Genomic DNA, 27,914 nt, shown 5'->3' on the forward strand with positions numbered 1-27,914 from the left:
GCACGTAACATCAGGTCTGATAATAAGTATACCAATGACGCAGAGCGAAAAGCTGCCGATGCCGCACGTAAGCGCAAACAGCATGCTAACGAGACTACAGAGGACAGACAGAAGCGCCTGGACACTGTTAATGCTGCTTGCAATAAACGCATTACTAATGAGTCTTTTGAGGACAAAACTAATCGATTAAGTAATAAAGCTGCTGCTGCACGCTCTCAATGTTGCAAACACAATATTTCCACGTCCTCAGTCATAGATTCTGCCCACAATACAGCTTCTTTGTCTCCATTCATAGAATGTGTGCAGCCTGAAGCTCCTTTAACCGTTGGTAAATCTGCACGTAAGCGCAAACACTGTCCTACTTACACTCCAAATGATAAACGCCGTCGCCTGTACACCGTTAAGTCTGCTTATAAGACATGCTTCACACCTGACTCTTCTAAGGCAACAAACAAACCATTACCAAATGCAGCTGGTGCACGCCGTGAACGGCGCAAAAAAAACGCTTGCACCTCCATATTAATAAACCCTGACCACGATACACCTTCCAACTCCTCAGTGATTGAATCTGTGGACAGTGAAGATCCTCTACCAGGTCCACGCTTTATATATGTTGGCTTAAAGAAACATTCCAATGCTCCGTTACCACAACCTGTACCTCAACATCCTACAGGTTTTACTAATGATGACAGTACCATAGTAGAACACTCCTGTGGTCCTATGAACTATTTATGTGAACATTGTCAAGCATTACATTTTAATGCTGAGATACCAGCAGATAAAAATTTTACTCTGTGTTGTCACAAGAGTAAAGTGCATATACCTATACCCCAATATCCCGAGGTCTTTAAACGATTGCTGACAGGGGAGAGTGAGTTCAGTAAGAATCTCATGGAAAATATTCGTAGTATTAACAGCTCATTTGCTTTCGCCTCCATGGGTGCCAATATATCCCCTCCACCTGGACATGGCCCTTACTGTTTTCGTATACATGGACAAATATATCATCGTACTGGAACCCTACATCCCAGTGATGATCAAGTTCCAGCTTATGCCCAACTGTATATTTTGGATACCGCTACCGCGAATGAACAACGTTTAAACTGTGAACAAAATCAAAAATGTCATCCCACTTTGATGAGTATAATTGCTCTTCAGTTAGACAATGTGAATCCCTTTGTTGCTGCCTACAAAATGTTACGAGATGTGGAACATGAAGAACATCTTAAAGCTGAAGCTAATGGCACTCTCATGCCAAATATCATCATGGCCCTTAAACAAGATCGGAATCAAGACCCTCGCCGATATAATAATCCAACTGTCAATGAAGTTGCTGTCATATTTGAAAATGACAATGGAGAGCCACCATTTAATCGTGATATTTTAATACATTTACAACCGGACCCCAAAAATCATTTGGCGCCAAGAACACAACAGGTCAGCATTCTACACAGTAATTTAGATGCTTTACTCTATCCTTTATTTTTCCCTTAGGGTACTGTCACACAGTACCATTTTGATCGCTACGACGGTACGATTCGTGACGTTCTAGCGATATCGTTACGATATCGCAGTGTCTGACACGCAGCAGCGATCAGGGATCCTGCTGAGAATCGTACGTCGTAGCAGATCGTGTGGAACTTTCTTTCGCTTGATCACCCGCTGACATCGCTGGATCGTTGTGTGTGACAGCGATCCAGCGATGTGTTCGCTTGTAACCAGGGTAAACATCGGGTAACTAAGCGCAGGGCCGCGCTTAGTAACCCGATGTTTACCGTGGTTACCAGCGTAAAAGTAAAAAAAAACAAACAGTACATACTCACATTCCGGTGTCTGTCCCCGGCGTCTCAGCTTCTCTCCACTGTGTGAGCGTCTGCCAGCCGGAAAGCGAGCACAGCGGTGACGTCTGACGTCACCGCTGTGCTTGCCGGCTATGGCGCTTACACAGTGGAGAGAAGCAGAACGCCGGGGACAGACACCAGAATGTAAGTATGTACTGTTTTTTTTTTTTTACTTTTACGCTGGTAACCACGGTAAACATCGGGTTACTAAGCGCGGCCCTGCGCTTAGTTACCCGATGTTTACCCTGGTTACCGGGGACTTCGGCATCGCTCCAGCGCCGTGATTGCAACGTGTGACAGCAGTCTACGACGCTGGAGCGATAATCATACGATCGCTGCGACGTCACGGATCGTGCCGTCGTAGCGATCAAAATGGTACTGTGTGACAGTACCCTAACGGAGACCAGGGCTGGCATGATGGCCTCAAGCAACAAGGGCAAAGTCCACGCAGAGTTACACAACTGCAATATTACTGCTATGTGCTGTCTGTAATCAGTTTAATCCACTCCTGAATGGTGGCAAACTCACTCAGCAGTACTTAGTGGATGCTTATGTGAAAATCGAGGCAAATCGCCTAAATTATATCCGTCAACACCAAAAGGATTTGAAAGTAGAGGATTATTGAGTACTCCAGGAACATCTCCAGAAAAAATCCATTGAGAAGGGCATCCCCATTGGAAAAACGGTAATTTTACCATCTTCGTTTGAAGGCAGTCCCAGGAATATGCAGCAGCGGTACCAGGATGCCATGGCTATTGTGACTAAATATGGTCGTCCTAATCTATTCATCACCATGACCTGTAATCCGAAATGGAATGAGATTACTGAGAATTTGGAACCTTGGCAGCGTGTGGAACATAGACCTGATTTGGTGGCACGTGTTTTCAAAATAAAACTGGAAGCACTCTTAAAAGACATTAACAACGGATTATTTGGGAAAGTTTGCGCTATGGTTCATGTAATTGAATTTCAAAAACGTGGCCTTCCACACGCTCACATTTTGATTATTCTGGACAGCAACTCCAAATTAAGGACTGAGGAGGACATAGACAATACAGTGTGGGCTGAAATTCCCAATCCTACCCACTACCCTCAGCTCCATAAAATTGTTCTCCAACATATGATTCATGGTCCGTGTGGAGAACACAACCCAAATTCTCCCTGTATGGATCTGGGGAAGTGTACAAAAGGTTTCCCTAAAGATTTGCAACCAAGAACCATCATAGCTAAGGACGCCTATCCTACTTATCGCAGACACTTTGGCCCATCTTTTCAACACCATTCTAACATGATTGACAATTCGTGGGTGGTTCCATATAATCCGTTCCTGCTATTAAAATACAAGTGCCATATAAATGTCGAAGTTTGTGGTTCCATTCAGGCTGTGAAATATTTATTTAAATACGTCTACAAAGGACATGATAAAGCCAATCTTGAAATCTGCCAGACTAACATCCAACATGATGAAACACACCAATTCATGGATTCAAGATATGTCAGTGCACCAAAGGCAGCTTGGCGAATATTCTCATATCCAATGCATAAACAATCTCATAGCATCATTCGCCTTGCTGTACATCTACCGCATTCTCAGCCACTCTATTTTCATGAGGATGACTCTATTGGAAACATCAAACAAAAGCTCCATCAAAATTCTACACTTATGGCCTACTTCAAGCTTAATCAGAACGACCATCATGCTCATATTTATTTATACCGTGAAATTCCCGAAAACTATGTTTGGAAAGAAGGTTCTTGGGAAGTTAGAAAGCGAGCAGGTGGTTCTGTGATTGGACGAATGTATACTGTCAGTGTGAAAGACCAAGAACGCTACTATTTAAGATTGTTATTGTTACATATCAAAGGTGCAACCAGTTTTGACAGCATAAAAACTGTACACGGAGTCACACATGAAACCTTCAAAGATGCGGCATTAGCTCTTGGCTTACTATTTGATGATAGTCTGTGGAGAAATACATTACTTGATGCCAGTATTCTCAACATGCCAGCACAGCTACGTGACATGTTTGCCTACATTTGTATTTTTGGTCCTCCAGCTAAACCTCGGGACTTATGGGATGAATTTAAGGAACACTTTGTAGAAGACTACTGCTATGCATATCACTCCGACACTCTGGAGTGTGTCAATTGTGAAGGCTATGCTATGACAGATGTCCAACATGTTCTTAAAGCTCATGGCAAAACTTATACTGATTTTAATTTGCCACGTCCAGTCAAGAAACAACACCTCCTCCCACAGTATGATAAAGATTATGAGTTATCAGCAGCTGCTGAAATGAAAGCTACTCTAAATGAGGACCAACTTTTTGCTTTTGATGCTATCACTCAAGCTTTAGAAGACACTAATTCTACAGCAAAGTGTTTTTTCCTTGATGGTCCTGGTGGCAGCGGAAAAACGTACCTATATCATCTACTCCTACATCAGCTAAGAGGACAAGGAGACATTGTGTCACCTGCTGCCACTACCGGAATTGCCGCCAACTTGCTACAAGGTGGACGAACCATTCATTCTCTTTATGGGATTCCAATTCCTGTGAATGAAACATCTGTTTCCAGGATTAAGAATGATACCGATGCAGCAAAAGATTTGCACAGCACTAAACTTTTTATTATTGATGAGTGCACAATGCTATCCAAATATGCATTGCATGTCATTGATAGAGTTTTACGTGATGTCATGACAAGAAATGTAGCTCACAAAGAAAAAACACCGTTTGGAGGTAAAGTGATTGTTTTTGGAGGCGACTTTAGACAATGTCTTCCTGTCATCCCTCATGGGACAAGAACTGATGTTGTAGAGAGCTGTATAAAATATTCACAACACTGGCAAAATTTTAATCGCCTGCCACTTATTAACAACATGCGCTCCATTGATCCTCACTACAGCAGTTGGTTGCTTCAACTGGGAAATGGTGAACTATCTAATGAACATAACCTTGGAGATTATGTAATTGAAATTCCTCCAGACATGGTATGCACTGGCTCTTTAATAATTGAAATTTTTGGAGATAATCTTTGTATTGATGTGAATGACACCGAAAGCATAAATACAGCTGCATCTCATGCAATTTTATGTCCAAAAAATGAGGACGTTGAGAAAGTCGATTCCCAAGTCATGGATTTATTGATAGGTGACTATACTGAATATATCAGTGATGATTCCATCGATCCTGATGAAGCTGATGACCTCGATCAATACCCACTTGAGTTTTTGAATTCACTAACACCAACTGGAATGCCTTCACATCGGCTGAAACTTAAAATTTGCACCATTGTCATGTTATTACGTAATCTGAACACGAAGAAAGGTCTCTGCAATGGTACGTGGCTCATTGTCACTGCCTTACATGCCAATATCATACTGGCTAAAGTAATTAGTGGGTCAGCAGCAGGAAATGTGGTATTCATTCCACGAATTGATTTGTGTCCATCAGAGACTGGATTACCTTTTAAATTAAGACGGAGACAATTTCCCATCAAGCCCGCATTTGCAATGACCATAAATAAATCTCAAGGCCAGACCTTCCATCGAGTTGGCATTTATCTACCAGAACCTGCTTTTGCCCATGGTCAATTGTATGTTGCTTTTTCCAGGGTGAAGCAATGTTGCAATGTGAGGGTTAAAGTGGTTAATACACCACTTCAAGGACAATTATTGGCTGATAGTACTAAAGTCTTCACACGTAATATCTACAAAAATATTTTAGTTTAAAGTTACTTTTCATTTTTTTCATTATTCAGTTTTTCTAATAACATAGACAGCAATAGGCAAATTCTATGTATAGAGATAAGGAAAAAAAACAAAAACAAAAAAAAATTAGTGTAGCCATAGACATATAGATTTTAAGTACTTATGTAGGAAATACGTATATAACATACATACTCATTAGCATATAGGGTTAATAACTCTATATCATATCTACATAAATTTAGAAATATGATATATCAATACATATTTTTATAGGTAAGTAGAACACACATTAAGTACAAGATGTAAGATGTGTATCATCCAAATGCCTGTATTTGGTGATAGGAACCTGTATTTGAAGCTCCAGCAGTATAGCTGCTGAGAGATTTCATTTTGTTTTTAAAAAGGGTGAGGTTTTTGTGAACAGGTAAGAGACGGGTGGGATGGCTGTTCACACACATCTCTATCTCCAGGTGTGTTCTGTACATAGAAATAGATATATAGATAGGTACATATTTAGATAGATAGGGAAAGAATAGAGATTTTGCTTTCACATCAACATTTTTCTGCTATTTGGAGAATTTATGGTGGAAAAAAGGCTATTTCTGCACTTCCTGCCTAAGGGCTGACCCACGCCACTCTTGCTGTAAGTTGCATGCAATGTATACGGAATTTGTACTTCACTTGCGGCAGGTGCGGCACATGTGGTTTCTGCAGTTTTCGCCACAAAATCTCCACTTACCAGTGTTTTTGTTGTGGTTGCATTTAATGCAATTGTCGAAGCCGCGTTTGCCGCATTTACTGCAAGTTAACTCCAAGCTTCATCTACATTGCATGGCACTTGCTGAAAGTGTGTTGTAGGTCAGGTCTTTTGTGCCAAGTGTGGAAGTTGTATTGTTTTTAACATTACTTCTGCAAATATCAGAAACATGCAGATGTGAAAGAGGTTTGAGTATTAAGAAATAGGAATCAGTTAGTTAGGACCCATCAGTTCAAAGGCTACCATGACGTGGTTGATGGGCATGCTTATATTAGCCCATCGGTGTACTATGAACGTTGATTTCTTAAATTTTACACTTCTGTAAAAATAAACACAAAAAATTTGGATACACAAAAAGGCTTTCATTTCTGTTGTACTTATTAGAATTATTTAAAATGAAGGCTTAGCTAAGCCCAAGAGATGATTAAAAACGTTTCATACCAACCCATCAGATGTAAAATTACTGTAAAAATACCTGATGGGCACACAAGTATGCGCCAGTATGGGTACTAAGAGCTTTTCCACATAATAATGAAATATTTTAAAATGTCATAGAACATACCAATATACATAGTTATTGATACATATTATTTATTATTTACATTATTGTTCTTAAGCAAAGAACCGTTGTTGTGGCATTTGCCACAACACGCAAAGTTGTTGTCTGATGTCTTTCATCCCTCCCCTCATAAGCAAGTTCATGGATCCTGTGTAACTGTACCTTAAATAACAAGAATTGTCAAGAGCTGGTGAGTGCAGCCATTTTTTGTTCTTTCTTACTATTATTTATTAATTGTATTATTCTTACATTTGAATAAATAAAGTATATATGGATTCTAGACTCCCGATTCTTTAGAATCGGGCTGCCATCTAGTAGTTACATAGTTATTAAGGTTGAAGGAAGACTTTAAGTCCATCTAGTTCAACCCATAGCCTAGCATGCCCTAACATGTTGATCCAGGGGAAGGCAAAAAAAACCCATGTGGTAAGAGTAAGCTCCAACATGGGGAAAAAAATTCCTTCCCGACCCCACATACGGCAATCAGACTAGTTCCCTGGATCAACGCCTTATCAAGGAATCTAATATATATACCCTGTAATATTAAACTTTTCCAGAAAGGTATCCAGTCCCCTCTTAAATTGAAGCAATGAGTCACTCATTACAACATCATACGGCAGAGAGTTCCATAGTCTCACTGCTCTTACAGTAAAGAATCCGCGTCTGTTATTATGCTTAAACCTTTTTTCCTCCAGACGTAGAGGATGCCCCCTTGTCCCTGTCACCGGTCTATGATTAAAAAGATCAGCAGAAAGGTCTTTGTACTGACCCCTCATATATTTATACATTAACATAAGATCACCCCTTAGTCTTCGTTTTTCCAAACTAAATAGCCCCAAGTGTAATAACCTATCTTGGTATGGCAGACCCCCCAGTCCTCTAATAACCTTGGTTGCTCTTCTCTGCACCCGCTCCAGTTCAGCTATGTCTTTCTTATACACCGGAGACCAGAACTGTGCACAGTATTCTAAGTGTGGTCGCACTAGTGACTTGTATAGAGGTAAAATTATGTTCTCCTCATGAGCATCTATGCCTCTTTTAATGCATCCCATTATTTTATTTGCCTTTGTAGCAGCTGCCTGACACTGGCCACTGAATATGAGTTTGTCATCTACCCATACACCCAGGTCTTTTTCATTGACGGTTTTGCCCAGAGTTTTAGAATTAAGCACATAGTTATACATCTTATTACTTCTACCCAAGTGCATGACCTTACATTTATCCCCATTAAAGCTCATTTGCCATTTATCAGCCCAAGCTTCTAGTTTACATAAATCAGCCTGTAATATAAAATTGTCCTCCCCTGTATTGATTACCCTGCAGAGTTTAGTGTCATCTGCAAATATTGAAATTCTACTCTGAATGCCCCCTACAAGGTCATTAATAAATATGTTAAAAAGAGGGCCCAATACTGACCCCTGTGGTACCCCCACTACTAACCGTGACCCAGTCCGAGTGTGCTCCATTAATAACCACCCTTTGTTTCCTATCCCTGAGCCAACTCTCAACCCACTTGCACATATTTTCCCCTATCCCCATTATTCTCATTTTATGTATCAACCTTTTGTGTGGCACCGTATCAAAAGCTTTTGAAAAGTCCATATACACTACATCTACTGGGTTCCCTTGGTCCAGACCGGAACTTACCTCTTCATAGAAGCTGATCAAATTAGTCTGACATGATCGGTCCCTAGTAAACCCGTGCTGATACTGGGTCATGAGGTTATTCCTCTTCAGATACTCCAGTATAGCATCCCTTAGAATGCCCTCCAGGATTTTACCCACAGTAGAGGTTAAACTTACTGGCTTATAATTTCCGAGTTCAGTTTTTGTCCCCTTTTTGAATATTGGCACCACATTTGCTATACGCCAGTCCTGTGATACAGACCCTGTTATTATGGACTCTTTAAAGATTAAAAATAATGGTCTATCAATGATTGTACTTAATTCCTGCAGTACTCGGGGGTGTATCCCATCCAGGCCCGGAGATTTGTCAATTTTTGTGATTTTTAGACGCCTGATACAGTATTCCGGCAAACATCCTGGAGACTTTTTATCTACATCCTTAAAGGTACCGATTATCCTCATATGAACTGACTTTGTGCACCTAGAACTTTTATTATTCAAGTTTTTAGTACCACAGACAAAGCGGTAGGCTGTAGTATTTATATTATACACCTATGGATATTGTCCATAACGATATTTTATATGCTTATTTGGCAAAATCTGTTTTCTTACAGTGACTTTTCTAGATATACACAGGATATACCAGCGCAAATTTTTTTACACTTTTTACATTATTTATTTTTTACAATCTGGTGGTGATTGTTATATTCGCTGCAGGTTATTTACATCTTTTATCACCAGCGCCACTTTCATCTATTTTTATGTTTCATGAGACATATAAAGCATTACTGCTGAGGACCACTAGCCAGGTCGTTGTGCTGGAGGGCTGATTATATTTATGTGAAATTATTTAAAATCAGAGGTGATTGTATGAGTCATGTATTCAAATTCCCTGTTGGCGCAGATTTTCCTGGGAACTTTGATTTGCAGATAAGTTACTCTGCAAATTGAATGTCCTTTATTATACGATTTTGTTTGTCCAAACCAAAGAGAATAGTAAATGTAAGATATAAAAAAATAGAAAGAAATACTTGTACTAACCTTTCTGGGCCATCCATTCTTCTCGATCACCTGGTCCTCTTCGCATCTCCTGATCAGCGCTGCGAGTGCTGAATTCATGCCTCTTCATGCTAGGTCAAGACTTCCAGCTCTAATGATGCCTGGCCGGTTCTGGGCAAGTGTGTGTAAGGTCACGATGTCGTAACCAAAAAAGCCCTAGGCGCACTATAAAGGTGTACACAAAATAGTATTGGGTGCAAGTGAGTGATAAATCAAATGAATAATGAGAGAAAAAGCATCACTCCAATATGCACACCACCTACACAAAAATAAGAGACATGATAATAAATCATATATGAAAAAACAAGATTTTTATTGACACACAACACACAATATAAAACATAATTAAAATTAGCAAAGAGCCTTATCCATACACAATCATATAATTCTGAGTATAAGAGTGAATACTAGTGTTGAGCATTCCGATCCCGCAAGTATCGGGTATCGGCCGATACTTGCCGTATCGGAATTCCGATACCGAGATCCGATACTTTTGTTGTATCTGGAATCGATATCGGGACCATATTAATGTGTAAAATAAAGAATTAAAATAAAAAATATTGATATACTCACCTTTTCGACGCAGCCTGGACATCACCGCTGGTAACCGGCAGCCTGCTTTGCTTAAAATGAGCGCGTTCAGTACCTTCCATGATGTCACGGCTTCTGATTGGTCGCGTGCCGCTCATGTGACCGCCACGCGACCAATCACAAGCCGCGACGTCATCCCTCAGGTCCTAAATTCCCTTCTAGGATGACATCACGGCTTCTGATTGGTCGCGTGGCGGTCACATGAGCGGCACGTGACCAATCAGAAGCTGTGACATCATGGAAGGTACTGAACGCGCTCATTTTAAGCAAAGCAGGCTGCCGGTTACCAGCGGTGATGTCCAGGCTGCGTCGGAGAGGTGAGTATATCAATATTTTTTATTTTAATTCTTTATTTTACACATTAATATGGTTCCCAGGGCCTGAAGGAGAGTTTCCTCTCCTTCAGACCCTGGGAACCATCAGGGATACCTTCCAATACTTGAGTCCCATTGACTTGTATTGCTATCGGGTATCGGTATCGGATTAGATCCGATACTTTGCCGGTATCGGCCGATACTTTCCGATACCGATACTTTCAAGTATCGGACAGTATCGCTCAACACTAGTGAATACCCAACAAACTAGTGTGATAAGGACTACCTGAATGCAGGCCTGTGCAGCTATAGGCAAAAGGGGTTAATAGAAGCAAGCCAGAAAACAGTCCTTCAGGCTAGCAATATAAAACCCCCTAGCAACCATGATAGTAACACACTGGGCAATATAACGAGCCAATTTATATGATTGTGTATGGATAAGGCTCTTGGCTATTTTTAATTATGTTTTATATTGTGTGTTGTGTGTCAATAAAAATCTTGTTTTTTCATATATGATTTATTATCATGTCTTTTATTTTTGTGTAGGTGGTGTGCATATTTGGAGTGATGCTTTTCTCTCATTATTCATAAGGTCACGATGTCATGTTGTGCACCGTGAACTTGTATGCCAATATGCAGAGTACCAGGGTTCAGCGCTTTCAGTGGTGATAAGAAGATAAAAGGAGGATGGGTGACAGTGTGAGGGGAAGGGCTAGAGATGTGAGCAGTAAGGTGAGTATAAGTAAGTGTTTTTTTTATATCTATATACGGAAGCGAATTACAAAGTTTATAATATTTGAGCGCAGTATATTCAATATATTCATCTCTATTTAAAGGGTACTTATCTTAATTTATTTGAATTAATTTTAATATGATATATGAAACAAAATTATGTATCAAATATTTCTTTTTTTTTTTTAAGGAACACCAATGGCTCTAAAACTTCTATCAAAGACTTTTACCAAGCGGCAAAACTTTCTCTATGAATACTGTGTGGCTTTGTCCCTTTCATCTCACCCAAATATCATTGGGATGTTTGGCATTGCATTTGAATCTTCTGACCACTATGGTTTCTTGTATGAAGTTGCTCTGCATCAAGACCTTATCTCCATTATAAAGCCAACAGTAAGACATTTTTTTTAATAGTGTTAATTGTGTGCCAGCATTATGTAGTATCTGGATATAATAAATTGGCTTTATTTGGTGCAGATTTTGCCACCACAGATGTGCTGTGGATTATTCCTCATTATCGCCATTTAAGGCACAGATTCCTTCTATATTTTATAATTGAAGATTCATAAAAGGTCAACCAGAATCAGGGCCGTATTTATAATTCATACTGTCCTAAGCACAAAGCCTGATAAAACTCTTATTTATGACACATTTATAATAATAAACACAGGGACTAAATATTACCATACTGTGAGTGGACAATGTGGCTGTACTGTTACTAAGTAAACCTCCATACTGTAACTAATTAAACCACCATACATCACTGGACGACACCATTGAACTGTTGTTGAAAGAAAATTACAAAAGGGGCGTGGCTTAGGCTCAGGTGATGTAGGTTGCAAAAAGTGTGAGGTACTGAGGTAAAACTTCAAACTCTACATATACTGCGACTATTACGAATTGTTTTCCTATTTTATTACAAATTGATTTATTAAGGACATTTTAGAGCACATTATGAGATGTTTTTTGCCTTAGGCCGGCATCACACTGGCGTATTGCATCCGATGCGAGATCATCGGATGCGATATGCTAATGACACTCGGCTCCTGCTCGCAGCAGAGCAGGAGCCGAGTGTCATGCGTCTGTGCTCTGATTCTCTCGCACAGGGAGGATCGGAGCACAGCTGCGGAGCAGGCGGAGAAATGAATTTCTCCATCTCCTTCATTGCTGAGGTCCGCTTATAACTCACAGCACTCGGATAATATCCGAGTGGTGTGCGCTGTCTCACTCGCACCCATAGGCTTATATGGGTGCGAGTGAGCCGAGAGTTTTCCTCGGTCCGAGACAATCGCAGCATGCTGCGATTGTCTCGGACCGAAGAAACCGGCCGACAAAACGTCAGCTGGTGGGAGCTGCCCCATAGCTGAACATTGGTCCGAGTGCAATGCGATTTTTTATCGCATTGCACTCGGCCGTTTAAAATGCCAGTGTGACGCCGGCCTTAATCGGATAATCTTAGGATTAGATATCCTGTTTCAAAGTTGACAGGTTATTAAGATTGAGTCTTCAGGTGTCTTGGCCCTGTATAAGAGTGATATCCTGAGGTAAATAAATTCTACAGATACATTTATAAATAATTTTTTTATAGATTTGTTAAGACAATTTCAGGGCACATTTTAAGACATTTTTTGTCTTAATCGGATAATCCTGAGATTGTTTACCTCATCTGGAAGCCGACAGGTAATTAAGACTGTGCCATTGATCCTCTCAGCTTTGCATGGGTCTCCGTTACAATTCCTATTGGTCTGCAGTCTGCTCATATACTTTACGGGCCTGTGCACACGATGCAGATTTAGTGCAGATCTGCAGCGTTTTTTTCTGCTTCAGAAACGCTGCAGATCTGCACTGTGATTTACAGTACAATGTAAATCACTGTGAAAAAAAAAGCTGTGCACATGGTGCAGAAAAATCCACGCAGAAACGCTGCAGATTTCAAAGAAGTGCATGTTGCTTCTTTTGTGCAGTTCTGCAGCGTTTTTGCACCACTCCATGATAAAAATCCACACTGGTAAAATCTGCACAATAACTGCACAAAAACTGCACAAAATCTGCAACAAAAATGCACAAAAACTGCAGAAAATCTGCACCTGCGGATTCTGCCAGGAGATGCAGATTTAGTGCAGAAAATTCTGCACCACATTTCCTACGTGTGCACATACAAGTTCATCATAGATACAGGGGCGGATTAACAGAGGGTCAATATGGGCGGTAGCCCAGGGCCCAGTGGCTTGGGGGGGCCCTGGGCCACCGCAGATTGACCCTCTGATAATCCGCCTGAGTGTGACTGAATGCCGGCATTTATGTGCCCCGCGGCCCCGCCCCCCGGACCCGGTGGGCAGAGAGAGGGGGTCCGCATCGGGCCCCTTCTCATCTGCTCACCGGGCCCCTTCCGGCGCTGCGGCGCTTTCCTATTGAGGTGCGGGCGCTCGCCCGCACCTCAATAGTTAACAACAGCCGCCAGCCAGCCAATTGGAGGCTGGCAGCTGAAGTCGGCCGCAGCTCACACGTCGCCGGCGTCTGACGTCATTGTCAGTCGCCGGCGAGTGTGCGCTGCTGGAGGGAGCTCGCCGCATGGAGCGCACAGGTCAGGTGAGGAGACTGTTTTGTTTTTTTATAAGCTAACGGTGGACTGTGGACACATTGGGGCAATGCTGGAGACACTGGGGCAGATTGCTGGAGACACTGGGGCAGATTGCTGGAGACACTGGGGGCTGGGGCAGATTGCTGGAGACACTGGGGCAGATTGCTGGAGACACTGGGGCAGATAGCTGGAGACACTGGGGGCAATGCTGGAGACACTGGGGCAGATTGCTGTAGACACTGGGACAGATTGCTGGAGACAGTGGGGCAGATTGCTGGAGACACTGGGGCAGATTGCTGGAGACACTGGGGGCAATGCTTGAGACACTGGGGCAGATTGCTGGAGACACTGAGGCAGATTGCTGGAGACACTGGGGCAGATTGCTGGATACACTGAGGCAGATTGCTGGAGACACTGGGGCAGATTGCTGGAGACACTGGGGCAGATTGCTGGAGACACTGGGGCAGATTGCTGGAGACACTGGGGCAGATTGCTGGAGACACTGGGGGCAATGCTGGACACACTGGGGCAATGTGTGGAGACACTGGGGCAATGCTGGACACACTGTGGGCAATGCTGCACAATTAAACACACTGGGACAGATTGCTGGACACACTGGGGCAGATTGCTGGACACACTGGGGGCAATGCTGGACACACTGGGGCAGATTGCTGGACACACTGGGGGTAATATGCTGGACACACTGGGGCAGATTGCTGGACACACTGGTGGTAATATGCTGGACACACTGGGGCAATATGCTGGACATACTGGGGCAGATTGTTGAACACACTATCTGGGGGCAATATGCTGGAGTCAGACACTGGGGCAGATTGCTGGAGACACTGTCTGGGGCAATGCTGGACACACTGGGGCAGATTGCTGGTTACTGGGGCAATATGCTGGACATACTGGGGCAGATTGCTTTACACACTGGGGGTAATATGCTGGACACACTGGGGCAGATTGCTGGACACACTGGGGGCAGGACTGGAGGCATGGGCAGAATGTAGAGACGGGGCAGAATGAAAGACATGGGGCAGGATTGGATCATGGGGCAGGAGAATACGATGGAGACAGATGGGGCAGGATGGGGAGATCACATGGGGTAGAATGGATACTCATGAGGGCAGGATGGGAGAACATATGGCAGGAGCCAGGAATGAGACACACGGGGCCAGGGTGGGGAATATTATTACCATAGGGGCTAATTAAGGGATATTATTACTGCAGTGATGTATTTATTTTATTTTTTGAGTATACTGTTTTAAATGGGGGGGCGGTCCTGTTACTGTGCAGAGTGACTCTATATCACCTTTTTTTCTCCATGTGTAATGTAGAAGTTGTGAAAAATTAAGTAATGTGTTCTGCAAGCAGAGCTTGAGATAACTGTGTTATTTCCTGCAGAAATGAGTCCTGGCTGGATGAAGTGACGGCGGTCTGTGCTGGATGAAAGATGAAGGACTTCACCTAGAGACGTCATTGGTGAGTCAGTGTTACCTATACACTGACACTATACACTATACTATATACAGAGGTCCTGTGTACAATGTCACCAGTGATCACTGTATTACCTATACACTATATACAGAGCTCCTGTGTATAATGTCACCAGTGATCTCTGTATTACCTCTACACAGACACTGCATACTAAGTATAGATCTCCTGTGAATACTGGCACTTATGGTGATGGTATTGTGTTTTGTTTTTTTTATTATTACTGATCAGTATTGTAGTATTCAGTCACTATGTGGTGGTAATATGTGGTCTGGAAATGGTGTTGTGGTATTTGTCCCTTGAATGTGCTATTTGGTCACCAAGTGGTGGTAATATGTGGTCTTGACATGGTGCAGTGGTATTTGTTCCTTGTATGTGATATTATTCGATCACTGTGTTTGTAATTTGTGGTCTGGTCATGGAGCGGTGGTATTTGTTCCTTGTATGTGATATTATTGGTCAAAATATACCTAAATTATATTGCAGATTTTAACAAATATTTAATAGGTTACAGTAGAGTAGGGCCCGGCCATTTTTCTGGAATAATCTAGTTCGGGTATAATATGACCCCCCCCCCCCGTCACATGACGACCCGCCCCCCCGTCACATGATATCCCCACCCCCCCGTCACATGACCCCCCGTCACATGACCTGGGGGGCCCACAGTGTCTGAACAGCCCGGGGCCCTGGCTACCCTTAATCCACCCCTGCATAGATACCTTATCATCAGAGTGACTGAGGAAACAAGGATGCAGCTGGAGTACTTCACCGGGACCACAGATGCCTTTTGATGCGACCCGGCTGATAATGGAGATCAGCGAGGACAACAGCTTCTTCTTTCATAAACGACAGAGTGGATCTTCCCTAGAGCCGACCCTCATAGACTGGAGGACCATCGATCTCTTCTGACCCCTTGGACGACGAGCACAACATCAATAGAGTCTGTCACAGTCCTGACCTCCAACCTGCTTGTAACTGCTCCCTGGCATTTTCTTCTTGCTCAGTGACATCATCACTGATAGTGGACATTTTGTGACGAGGTTGGAGGGAATTGCAGGGGGAAACCTAACACCTTGCTCATACCTCCCAACTTCTGAAGATGGGAAAGAGGGGCAAATTTTAGGCCATGCCTCTGACCACACCCATTCATAATTAGTCACACCCATATCCACGTCCCAACCACACCCATTTAGCACTGCTGATCACACTGTTTCATATACAATAATAAAAAAAAATATGGCCACACAGTGCTCCATACCGTATAATGGCCACACATGATGCTCAATACTGTATAATGGCCACACATGATGCTCAATACTGTATAATGGCCACACAGTGCTCCATACTGTATAATGGTTGCACATGATGCTCCATATTGTATAATGACCGCACATGATGCTCCATACTGTATAATGGCTGCACATGATGCTCCATACTGTATAATGGCCACACATGATGCCCCATACTGTATAATGACCGTACATGATGCTCCATACTGTATAATGGCTGCACATGATGCTCCATACTGTATAATGACCGCACATGATGCTCCATACTGTATAATGGCCCCACATGATGCCCCATACTATATAATGACCGCACATGATGCTCCATACTGTATAATGACTGCACATGATGCTCCATATTGTATAATGACCGCACATGATGCTCCATGCTGTATAATGACCACACATGATGCTCCATACTGTATAATGACCGCACATAATGCTCCATACTGTATAGTGACCGCACATGATGCTCCATATTGTATAATGACCGCACATGATGCTCCATACTGTATAATGGCCACACATGATGCTCCATACTGTATAACAACCACACATGATGCTCAATACTGTATAATGGCCACACACAGTTCTCCATACTGTATAATGATCCCACATGATGCTCAATACTGTATAATGACCCCCTCTCCTGTATGCATGGCTTATCTCCCTCCCAACCCATATACATGGCTCATATCCCCCCTCCTGTATGCATGGCTCATATCCCCCCCCTGTATGCATGGCTCATATTCCCCCCTGTATGCATGGCTCATATTCCCCCCCTGTATGCATGGCTCATATTCCCCCCTGTATGCATGGCTCATATTCCCCCCCTGTATGCATGGCTCATATTCCCCCCCCCTGTATGCATGGCTCATATTCCCACATGTATGTGCAGCGCCCCAGAGTCCTGGTCGTTGCAGTACTGATGCTCTGCCACTAAGGGGAGTGATGGTACATCTGATGGCACTAAAGGAGTTCACCTGACCAGGTATCACAGTCACACATTTCACTTCACACTCTGGCCACCAGGGGGAGCAAAGGGTTCTATGTATTAGGCCACTCCTCACACTCTGGTAAAACTGGGGGCTGGATAGGAAGTTAGGGAGAAGCTGACTGGGTTTTGCCCAGGTAACATCTAGTGAGAGGAGAGCGTTGCTTGGGAAGATCCAGGGGGGTCCCTGTCAGGGGTGGGATCCTGGCAGAGGCCTAGCGAAAAGGACAGATCGTTACGGAGCCACGCCTGCACTTCATTGCGGCGGCATCTTAAGAAAGGACACGAAGCGAAGTATATTGTGGAGAAGTGAGAAACAAGATCACAGCACAAAGGCGATAGAACCAGTAGGAGTCGTGCCCCGAGATCGGCAACATTCTACTGAGGCGCGTAGCCGGTGGCCGGAACGCCGAGGAAGTATCGGGCTCTACGCATTACTTCAAACCAACGGCAGGGCAGTTAATTTTAGGTTGACTGCCTCACCTAAATCACCTAATGAAGACAACGGAGGCAATTGTGGGAGAGGGGCGTCTCTAGGGTCCCTATAAAATAACTCCAGGCCTACCCCGTCATACGGGTGCGTCCTATCCATATCATCTGGGGGACGGAGAGAAAGAACAGAAACACACACGACAGTTGTGAGGACTATCCCGTGGTGCTCAGCAGGGAAGTACTACAACACCCAGGCGCTAGTAGGTAGGCACTGATTTCCACCTGCAAAGGGAACTCTGGATGTGCCTTCGGACCGGCCGGTCTCAGCCAGCCCTGTTAACAGTGCTCTGGATTGCGGATGCCAAAGCCTTCAGTAAAGAGGTAAAGAAACTGCAATCCTGTGTCCTCGCTATTTACTGCGACCTACACCACCACCTACAGCTTTCATTGGGCGCCCCTTAGCAGGACCACAGACCGGGTCGGGCCACCGTGACATCCTCAGAACCGAGAGACCCGGTACCGAGTACCCCGCCGTCCTGCGTCTGGGGGCCGCTCCATATGCATGGCTCATATTCCCCCCCTGTATGCATGGCTCATATTCCCCCTGTATGCATGGCTCATATTCCCCCGTGTATGCATGGCTCATATTCCCCCCCCTGTATGCATGGCTCATATTCCCCCCCTGAATGCATGGCTCATATTCCCCCCCTCAAATGCATGGCTCATATCCCCCCACCCCCTGAATGCATGGCTCATATTCCCCCCTGAATGCATGGCTTATCTCTCCACCCCCTCGCCCCCACCCCCGCTCCCGCTTCCATCTTGCATGGCATGCCGGCTTATGTCCTCCTTCATCCCCCCGTCCCCCCGTGCCACACTGCACAGCCGCACCGACATCCCTCTCGCTCTGTCCCAACTCCCGGCGCAGCCCTGGCTTCTTCCTGCGTGAGCGGTCACGTGATACCGCTCATTAAGGTCATGAATATGCGCATATTCATGACCTTAATGAGCGGTACCACGTGACCGCTCATTCTGGATGAGCTGTGTACGCCGAGACCAGGCATCGCTGGAGCAAGGTGAGTATCGTCTTCAAGGAGGGTGGGTGGGAGGGGGGTTTTGCGGGCGGGCAGGTGGACGGGTGGACGGGGGGGCGTGGGGGGGGTTGTTCAGTCAATACGTGACCCAGGACTTTTCTTAACACAGGGGCGTGGCTTAACACAAGGGGGCGTGTCGGTTTGCTTCTCCTGCTGTCTGCGGGATCAGAGCGTCCCGTGCGGGACTGCGGGGCAAAGCATCAAATCCGGGACAGTCCCGCACAATGAGGGACAGTTGGGAGCTATGCTTGCTGCTGCCTTACTGAATGGGAGATCATTTTGGAATACTATTGTCTCCTGTGCAGTGGAGAGTAGTGAGAGAGTGTGACAATATTAGTATTAGTTAATATAGGTTTATTTAGTATATTACACTGCATATCGCGGCTGATAACAGCGAGTAGCAGATTATTAGGCGGATTCTTTTTGATTTCTTGTACACCTAACAATTTCTCTCTTGACCATTGATGTTGTTATATCATTAAGGGTGTGAGATAATAGGTTTAAAGATTATACAGATAGAATTTGTTATTTATTATAAATATCGCAGCTAATAACAGCAAGTAGTTGGTTAATAGCGCGATTATTTTTGAACTCTAATGTGACTCCCAGTTTCTCTCCATTCTCCAGTTTATCTTTAGCCCCTTACAGTTGATAAAGCTTTGAAGGAGACCCTCTTATATTATATTGAACTATAATTTTTTCTTTCTTTTAACCCCTTAATGGACGCCGATACGCCTTTTAACGGCGGCAGTTAAGGGTACTTAAATCATAGCGCCATTAATTAACGGCGCTGTGTAAAAAGTGAATAGCGCCCCCCAGAGTTGGATTTTCTCTGGGGTCTCGGTTGCCGGGGGTAGCCGAGACCCCAGAGAACATGATTCGGGGTTTTTTTACCAACCCCCGAGTTGTGATCGCCGGTAATCAACCGTTTACCGGCGATCGCAAAAAAAAAAAAAAAACGCGATCTCCCTTTTAATTTTTGCTATATTCACCTGCTCCCCGTTCCACCGCCGCTGTGTCTTCCCGTCCTCTGCACTGACATTCAGGCAGCACCAATCGTGCCCTCTGACCTGAGCGTCACTGCAGAGGACGCGGGAGACGCAGCAGCGCCGACGGTGGAATGGGGAGCAGGTGAATATCACACACTGAGTTATACTCACCTGCTCCTGGCGCAGTCCCTGCATGTCTGTTCCCTGGCGCCAGCAACTTCTTTCTGTAGTGAGCGGTCACATGGTACCGCACATTACAGTAATGAATATGCGGCTCCACCCCTATGGGAGTGGGGTCCATATTCATTACTGTAATGAGTGGTACCATGTGACCACTCACTAGAGGAACAAGCTGCCGCTGCCGGGAAAAGATGTGCAGGGACCGCGCCAGGAGCAGGTCAGTATTATTACACAGCTCCGCTCCCCCTCCCTTGCCAACCCCTGGGTATGACTCGAGTATAGGCCGAGGGAGTTACTTTCAGCCCAAAAAAGTGGGCTGAAAATCTCGGTTTATACTAAAGTATTTACGGTACTTTTGAAATGTTTGGTAAAAAACTAAATGAACATGAAAGCAGATTAAACATTGTTGAAGAAAAAATGGATGAAACCGTTAACAAAACCCATGAAATGGAGGCAGAATTGTATCAACTTAAAGAAATGGCAGATTTAGAGGACAGAAATTGAAGGAATAATGTCAAAATCAGGGGTATTGCGGAGGACATTACTCCAAACAATCTGTCAGACCATGTGAAACAGATCTTTAAGAAAGCGATCCCCACTCTCACTGATTCAAAGTTGATCATCGATAGGGTCCATAGATTACCCCGGCCTACACACATCCCTCCAGACATACCAAGGGATACGATCATGCGTATCCACTTTTACAACACAAAGGAAAAGATATTGCAATTTCTGAAAGATGAGAAGCAATTCCCAAAACCATACAATAATTTAAAAGTATATGCAGACCTTTCTAAAGAAACTATAGAGGCTAGGAAAAAATTCAGGGAAACCACCTCTTCCCTTAGGGACAAGGGAATTTCATACAGGTGGGGCTTCCCCCTGAAACTCCTCATTTCTTACAGAGGAAAAACAATCCCTATATTTACCCCCGGGGAGGGCCTGGATTTCATCGAATCATTAGGGGACAAGGCTCACTCAAAAAAAAATCCCTCCATCATATACTATTCGTTGACAGAAGAATATAAATACGCATAGCATTCATGCCTATCTTTAAGAGGTTATTTTAACCCCTTAACGACCGCCGATACGCCTTTTAACGGCGGCCGCTAAGGGTACTTAAACCACAGCGCCGTTAATTAACGGCGCTGTGGAAAAAGTGAATAGCGCCCCCCAGAGTCGGATTTTCTCCGGGGTCTCGGTTGCCGAGGGTAGCCGAGACCCCCGAGAACATGATTCGGGGGTTTTTTACCGACCCCCGAGTTGCGATCGCCGGTAATTAACCGTTTACCGGCGGTCGCAACAAAAAAAAAAAAAACGCGATGTGCCGTTTAATTTCTCTGTCCTCCGATGTGATCGCACATCGGAGGACAGAGAAATAGGGTCCCCGATGGCCTCCTGTAGCCCCCCAATACTCACCTAGCTCCCCCGGTGCTCCTCGTGTCTCCCCATGGGCGCCGCCATCTTTTTTCCGGGAAAAAATGGCGGGCGCACGCGCAGTACGCCCGCCGCCCGGCACCCGGAAGATCTTTGGGGTCTCGGCTGCCGGGGGTAGCCGAGACCCCAAAGAACATGATCGGGGTCGGTTTGCACCGACCCCTGTTTTGCGATCGCCGGTAATTAACAGTTTACCGGCGACCGCAAAAAAAAAAAAAAAAAAAAAAAAAAAAAGCGATCTGTCATTCTCTGTCCTCTGATGTGATCGCACATCAGAGGACAGAGAAATAGGGGGATCCAGGGACCCTAACATACTCACCCGGTGTCCCTGGATCCTCTTCTGTCTTCTCCTGCCGGCCGGCTTTTTCCTTATGGCGGGCGCATGCGCAGTGCGCCCGCCATCTGCTGCCATCTGCCGGCCGACAGGAGAAAGAGAGAGTTGGGGCTAAAATTAGGGTTAGGGTTAGGGTTAGGGTTAGAGTTAGGGTTAGGGTTAGGGTTAGGGTTAGAGTTAGGGTTAGGGTTAGAGTCAGAGTTAGGGTTAGGGTTAGGGTTAGGGTTAGAGTTAGGGTTAGGGTTAGAGTTAGGGTTAGGGTTAGAGTTAGGGTTAGGGTTAGAGTCAGAGTTAGGGTTAGGGTTAGGGTTAGAGTTAGGGTTAGAGTTAGGGCTAAATTTAGGGTTAGGGTTAGGCTACTTTCAACACTAGCGTTTTTTGGCTTCCGTCGCAATGCGTCGTTGGAGAAAAAACGCATCCTGCAAAAGTGCTTGCAGGATGCGTTTTTCTCCATTGGCTTGCATTAGCGACGCATTGCGACGGATTGCCACATGTCGCATCCGTCGTGCGACGGATGCGTCGTGCTTTGGCGGACCGTCGGCACAAAAAAAGCTACATGTAACTTTTTTGTGCGACGTGTCCGCCATTTCCGACCGCGCATGCGCGGCCGGAACTCCGCCCCCGCCTCCCTGCACCTCACAATGGGGCAGCGGATGCGTTGAAAAAACAGCATCCACTGCACCCATTGTGTGGCGCTTACAACGCTAGCGTCAGTACGTCGGGCCGACACACTGCGATGGGCCGAGTACGACGCTAGTGTGAAAGTAGCCTTAGGCTTCTTTCACACTTGCGTCGGTACGGGGCGGTCGCAATGCGTCGGCCCGACGTACCGACGCACGTTGTGAAAATTGTGGACAACGTGGGCAGCGGATGCAGCTTTTCAACGCATCCGCTGCCCAGTCTATGTCCTGGGGAGGAGGGGGCAGAGTTACGGCCACGCATGCGCGGAAATGGCGGACGCGACGTACAAAAAAAAGGTTACATTGAACTTTTTTGTGACGACGGGGCTAAAGTTATGGTTAGGGTTGGGGCTAAAGTTAGGGTTAGGGTTGGGATTAGGGTTTGGATTAGGGTTGGGATTAGGGTTAGGGGTGTGTTGGATTTAGGGTTTTGATTAGGGTTATGGTTAGGGTTGAGATTAGGGCTGTTTTGGGGTTAGGGTTGTGATTAGGATTATGGATCGGGTTAAGATTAGGGTTAGGGGTGTGTTGGAGTTAGGGTTGGAGTTATAATTTGGGGGTTTCCACTGTTTAGGTACATCAGGGGGTCTCCAAACACGACAGCCAATTTTGCGCTAAAAAATCAAATGGTGCTCCCTCCCTTCTGAGCTCTGCCGTGCGCCCAAACAGTGGTTTACCCCCACATATGGGGCATCAGCGTACTCGGGATAAATTAGAGAACAACTTTTGGGGTCCAATTTCTCCTGTTACCCTTGTGAAAATAAAAACTTGGGGGCTAAAAATCTTTTTTGTGGGAAAAAAAAAATATTTTTTTATTTTCACTACTCTGCATTATAAACTTCTGTGAAGCACTTGAGCATTCAAAGTTCTCACCACATATCTAGATAAGTTCCTTAGGGGGTCTAGTTTCCAAAATTTGGTCACTTGTGGGGGGTTTCTACTGTTTAGGTACATCAGGGGCTCTGCAAACGCAACATAACACCCACAGACAATTCTATCAAAGTCTGAATTCCAAAATGGCGCTCCTTCTCTTCCGAGCTCTGCCGTGTGCCAAAACAGTGGTTTACCCCCACATATGGGGTACCAGCATACTCAGGACAAATTGGAGAACAAATATTGGCATCCAATTTCTCTTGTTACCCTTGTGAAAATAAAAACTTGGGGGCTAAAAAATCGTTTTTGTGGAAATAAAAAATATTTTCTATTTTCACTACTCTGCATTATAAACTTCTGTGAAGCACTTGGGCATTCAAAGTTCTCACCACATATCTAGATAAGTTCCATGGGGGGTCTAGTTTTCAAAATGGGGTCACTTGTGGGGGGTTTCTACTGTTTAGGTACATCAGTGGCTCTGCAAACGCAACATAACGCCCGCAGACCATTCTATCAAAGCCTGCATTTCAAAATGGCGCTCCTTCCCTTCCAAGCTTTGCCATGCGCCTAAACAGTGGTTTACCCCCACATATTGGGTACCAGCATACTCAGGACAAATTGTACAACAACTCTTGGGGTCCAATTTCTCTTGTTACCCTTGTGAAAATAAAAATTTGGGGGCTAAAAAAATCTTTTTTGTGGGAAAAAAAAATATTTTTTATTTTCACTACTCTGCATTATAAACTTCTGTGAAGCACTTGGGCATTCAAAGTTCTCACCACATATCTAGATAAGTTCCTTGGGGGGTCTATTTTCCAAAATGGGGTCACTTGTTGGGGGTTTCTACTGTTTAGGTACATTAGGGGTCTGCAAACGCAACATAACGCCCGCAGACAATTCTATCAAAGTCTGCATTCCAAAATGGCGCTCCTTCCCTTCCAAGCTTTGCCGTGCGCCTAAACAGTGGTTTACCCCCACATATTGGGTACCAGCATACTCAGGACAAATTGGACAACAACTCTTTGGGTCCAATTTCTCTTGTTACCCTTGTGAAAATAAAAATTTGGAGGCAAAAAGATCATTTTTGTAGAAAAAATGTGATTTTTTTATTTTCACGGCTCTACGTTATAAACTTCTGTGAAGCACCTGGGGGTTTAAAGTGCTCACCACACATCTAGATAAGTTCCTTAACGGGTCTAGTTTCCAAAATGGTGTCATTTGTGGGGGTCTCCACTGTTTAGGCACATCAGCGGCTCTCCAAACGTGACATGGCGTCCGATCTCAATTCCAGCCAATTCTACATTGAAAAAGTAAAACGACACTCCTTCTCTTCCAAGCTCTGCGGTGTGCCCAAACAGTGGTTTACACCCACATATGGGGTATCGACGTACTCAGGAGAAATTGCACAACAACTTTTGTGGTCTAATTTCTCCTGTTACCCTTGTGAAAATAAAAATTTGGGGGCAAAAAGATCATTTTTGTAGAAAAAATGCGATTTTTTATTTTCACGGCTCTACATTATAAACTTCTGTGAAGCACTTGGGGGTTCAAAGTGCTCACCACACATCTAGATAAGTTCCTTAAGGGGTCTAGTTTCCAAAATGGTATCACTTGTGGGGGGTTTCCACTGTTTAGGCACATCAGGGGCTCTCCAAACGCGACATGGCATCCGATCTCAATTCCAGCCAATTCTGCATTGAAAAAGTCAAACGGTGCTCCTTCACTTCCAAGCTCTGCGGTGCGCCCAAACAGTGGTTTACCTCCACATATGGGGTATCGACGTACTCAGGAGAAATTGAACAACAACTTTTGTGGTCTAATTTCTCCTGTTACCCTTGTGAAAATAAGAATTTGTGGGCGAAAAAATCATTTTTGTGAAAACAAATGCGATTTTTTATTTTCACGGCTCTACGTTATAAACTTCTGTGAAGCACTTGGGGGTTCAAAGTGCTCACCACACATCTAGATAAGTTCCTTAAGGGGTCTACTTTCCAAAATGGTGTCACTTGTGGGGGGTTTCCACTGTTTAGGCACATCAGGGGCTCTCCAAACACGACATGGCGTCTGATCTCAATTCCAGCCAATTCTGCATTGAAACAGTCAAACGGTGCTCCTTCACTTCCAAGCTCTGCGGTGCGCCCAAACAGTGGTTTACCTCCACATATGGGGTATCGGCGTACTCGGGAAAAATTGCACAACAAAATTTGTGGTTAAATTTCTGTTTTTACACTTGTGAAAATTAAAAAAAATTGTTCTGAAGTAAAATGTTTGCAAAAAAAAGTTAAATGTTCATTTTTTTCTTCCACATTGATTCAGTTCCTGTGAAGTACGTAAAGGGTTAATAAACTTCTTGAAAGTGGTTTTGAGCAGCTTGAGAGGTGCAGTTTTTAGAATGGTGTCACACTTGGTTATTTTCTATCATATAGACCCCTCAAAATGACTTCAAAGGTGATGTGGTCCCTAAAAAAAACATGGTGTTGTAAAAATGAGAAATTGCTGGTCAACTTTTAACCCTTATAACTCCCTAACAAAAAAAAAAATTGTTTCCAAAATTGTGCTGATGTAAAGTAGACATGTGGGAAATGTTATTTATTAACTATTTTTTTGTGACATATCACTCTGATTTAAGGGCATAAAAATACAAAGTTTGAAAATTGCAAAATTTTAAAAATTTTCGCCATATTTCCATTTTTTTCATAAATAATCGCAAGTAATATCGAATAAATGTTACCACTAACTTGAAGTACAATATGTCACGAAAAAACAATCTCAGAATCAGCTGGATCCGATAAAGCGTTCCAGAGTTATAACCTCTTAAAGTGACACTGGTCAGAATTGTGAAAATTGGCTCGGTCATTAAGTACCAAATTGGCTCTGTCACTAAGGGGTTAATACCTTACGTTTACTTAAGATGTGTTATAATATAACACTCTGTATCTATATGTTTACACTGCAAGAGGTTGTACCTAGAGCCTCTCTTGCACGAACTTTCCCCAAGAAAAGGAAGAAGAAGAAGAACTGACAAGTTGGTGAGACTCCCTTCTTCCAGAGGACTCTAATTAGTACTGTTTAGTAGTATTTATTTATTGTTTGACTGATTAGCTGATATCAAGTTTTAAAACCTTTAAAGTCTTTCAGTGTTTAATAAACAGGTTCTCTTTTTTTTTGAGCAGCACAAGCACACACCTATTTTGTTTCACCCCAAAATAGTCATGAGTGTTAAAATACTATCGTACAATGTCAGAGGTCTAAACAGCCCACTGAAAAGATTTTCATTATGGAAAGAAATCGCTCACTCTCATGCAGATCTCATATGCATACAAGAGTCTAAATTCAAAAAGGATAGCCACCCAGTATTTTCCCACAAGAACTTCCCTAATATATATATAAATCGGTTAACACAAAGAAAAAAGCCGGAGTCATCACAATTATTAAAAATAGTTTATAATTTGAATTCATTGAGGAGCGTAAAGTCGAAAAGGGAGATTCCATATTCTAGTTTGTGTCCTGAATAATCAGACATGCACAATTGTCAACACTTATGCCCCGAACAATGGCCAATTAAATGTTTTAAATAAACTCGAGAAAAAAGTGGCTTCAACTAAAAAAGAGGATTTAATTTGGATGGGTGACTTTAACATAGTCCCGGATGGTCACATGGACTCCTCCTCATCAAGTAGGTCCCGGTCAATCACTTTAAAGGGAACCTGTCACCACGTTTTTGGAAGATGGGATAAAAATAGCGTTAAATAGGGGCAGAGGTGGGCATTACATTAGTGTGTTTGTTATGCGTTTATTACCCACCTAAGTTGCCGAAATAACTTTGCAAAGTCTCCGTTTTCGCCTGTCAATCAGGCTGGTCAGGTCACATGGGCGTGGTGTCTTCACCCAGATTTGGCGTAGTTTTCCGTTGGTGGCGTAGTGGTGTGCGCATGCCCAAAGTCCGGAATCCTCTTCCAGGGGATTTAAAATAGCGCGGTGTTCGTTATTGCATTGGTGATCGGTGGGCGCGGCCATCTTCCTTTGGCCGCGCGTGCGCAGAAGCGGCGCTCTGCTGGCCGCGGCTTCAGGAAAATGGCCGCGGGATGCCGCGCGTGCGCAGATGGATATCGCGGCGGCCATTTTCCTGAAGCCGCGGCCAGCAGAGCGCCGCTTCTGCGCACGCGCGGCCAAAGGAAGATGGCCGCGCCCACCGATCACCAATGCAATAACGAACACCGCGCTATTTTAAATCCCCTGGAAGAGGATTCCGGACTTTGGGCATGCGCACACCACTACGCCACCAACGGAAAACTACGCCAAATCTGGGGGAAGACAACGCCCATGCGACCTGACCAGCCTGATTG

General features: G+C 44.1%; 1 protein-coding gene across 1 annotated transcript in view; it reads left to right on the forward strand.

Moving 5' to 3' along the window:
- LOC143764754 (serine/threonine-protein kinase SBK2-like) overlaps positions 1–27,914 on the forward strand; it is a 128,493-nt gene that overhangs the window by 28,995 nt on the left and 71,584 nt on the right. Inside the window, exon 2 of the mRNA XM_077250685.1 lies at positions 11,382–11,584. Coding sequence (XP_077106800.1) covers positions 11,382–11,584 — 203 coding nt within the window. The remainder of the gene's footprint in view (positions 1–11,381; positions 11,585–27,914) is intronic.

Source organism: Ranitomeya variabilis, chromosome 4 (genome assembly GCF_051348905.1).
Source record: "Ranitomeya variabilis isolate aRanVar5 chromosome 4, aRanVar5.hap1, whole genome shotgun sequence".
Lineage (NCBI taxonomy): Eukaryota > Metazoa > Chordata > Amphibia > Anura > Dendrobatidae > Ranitomeya > Ranitomeya variabilis.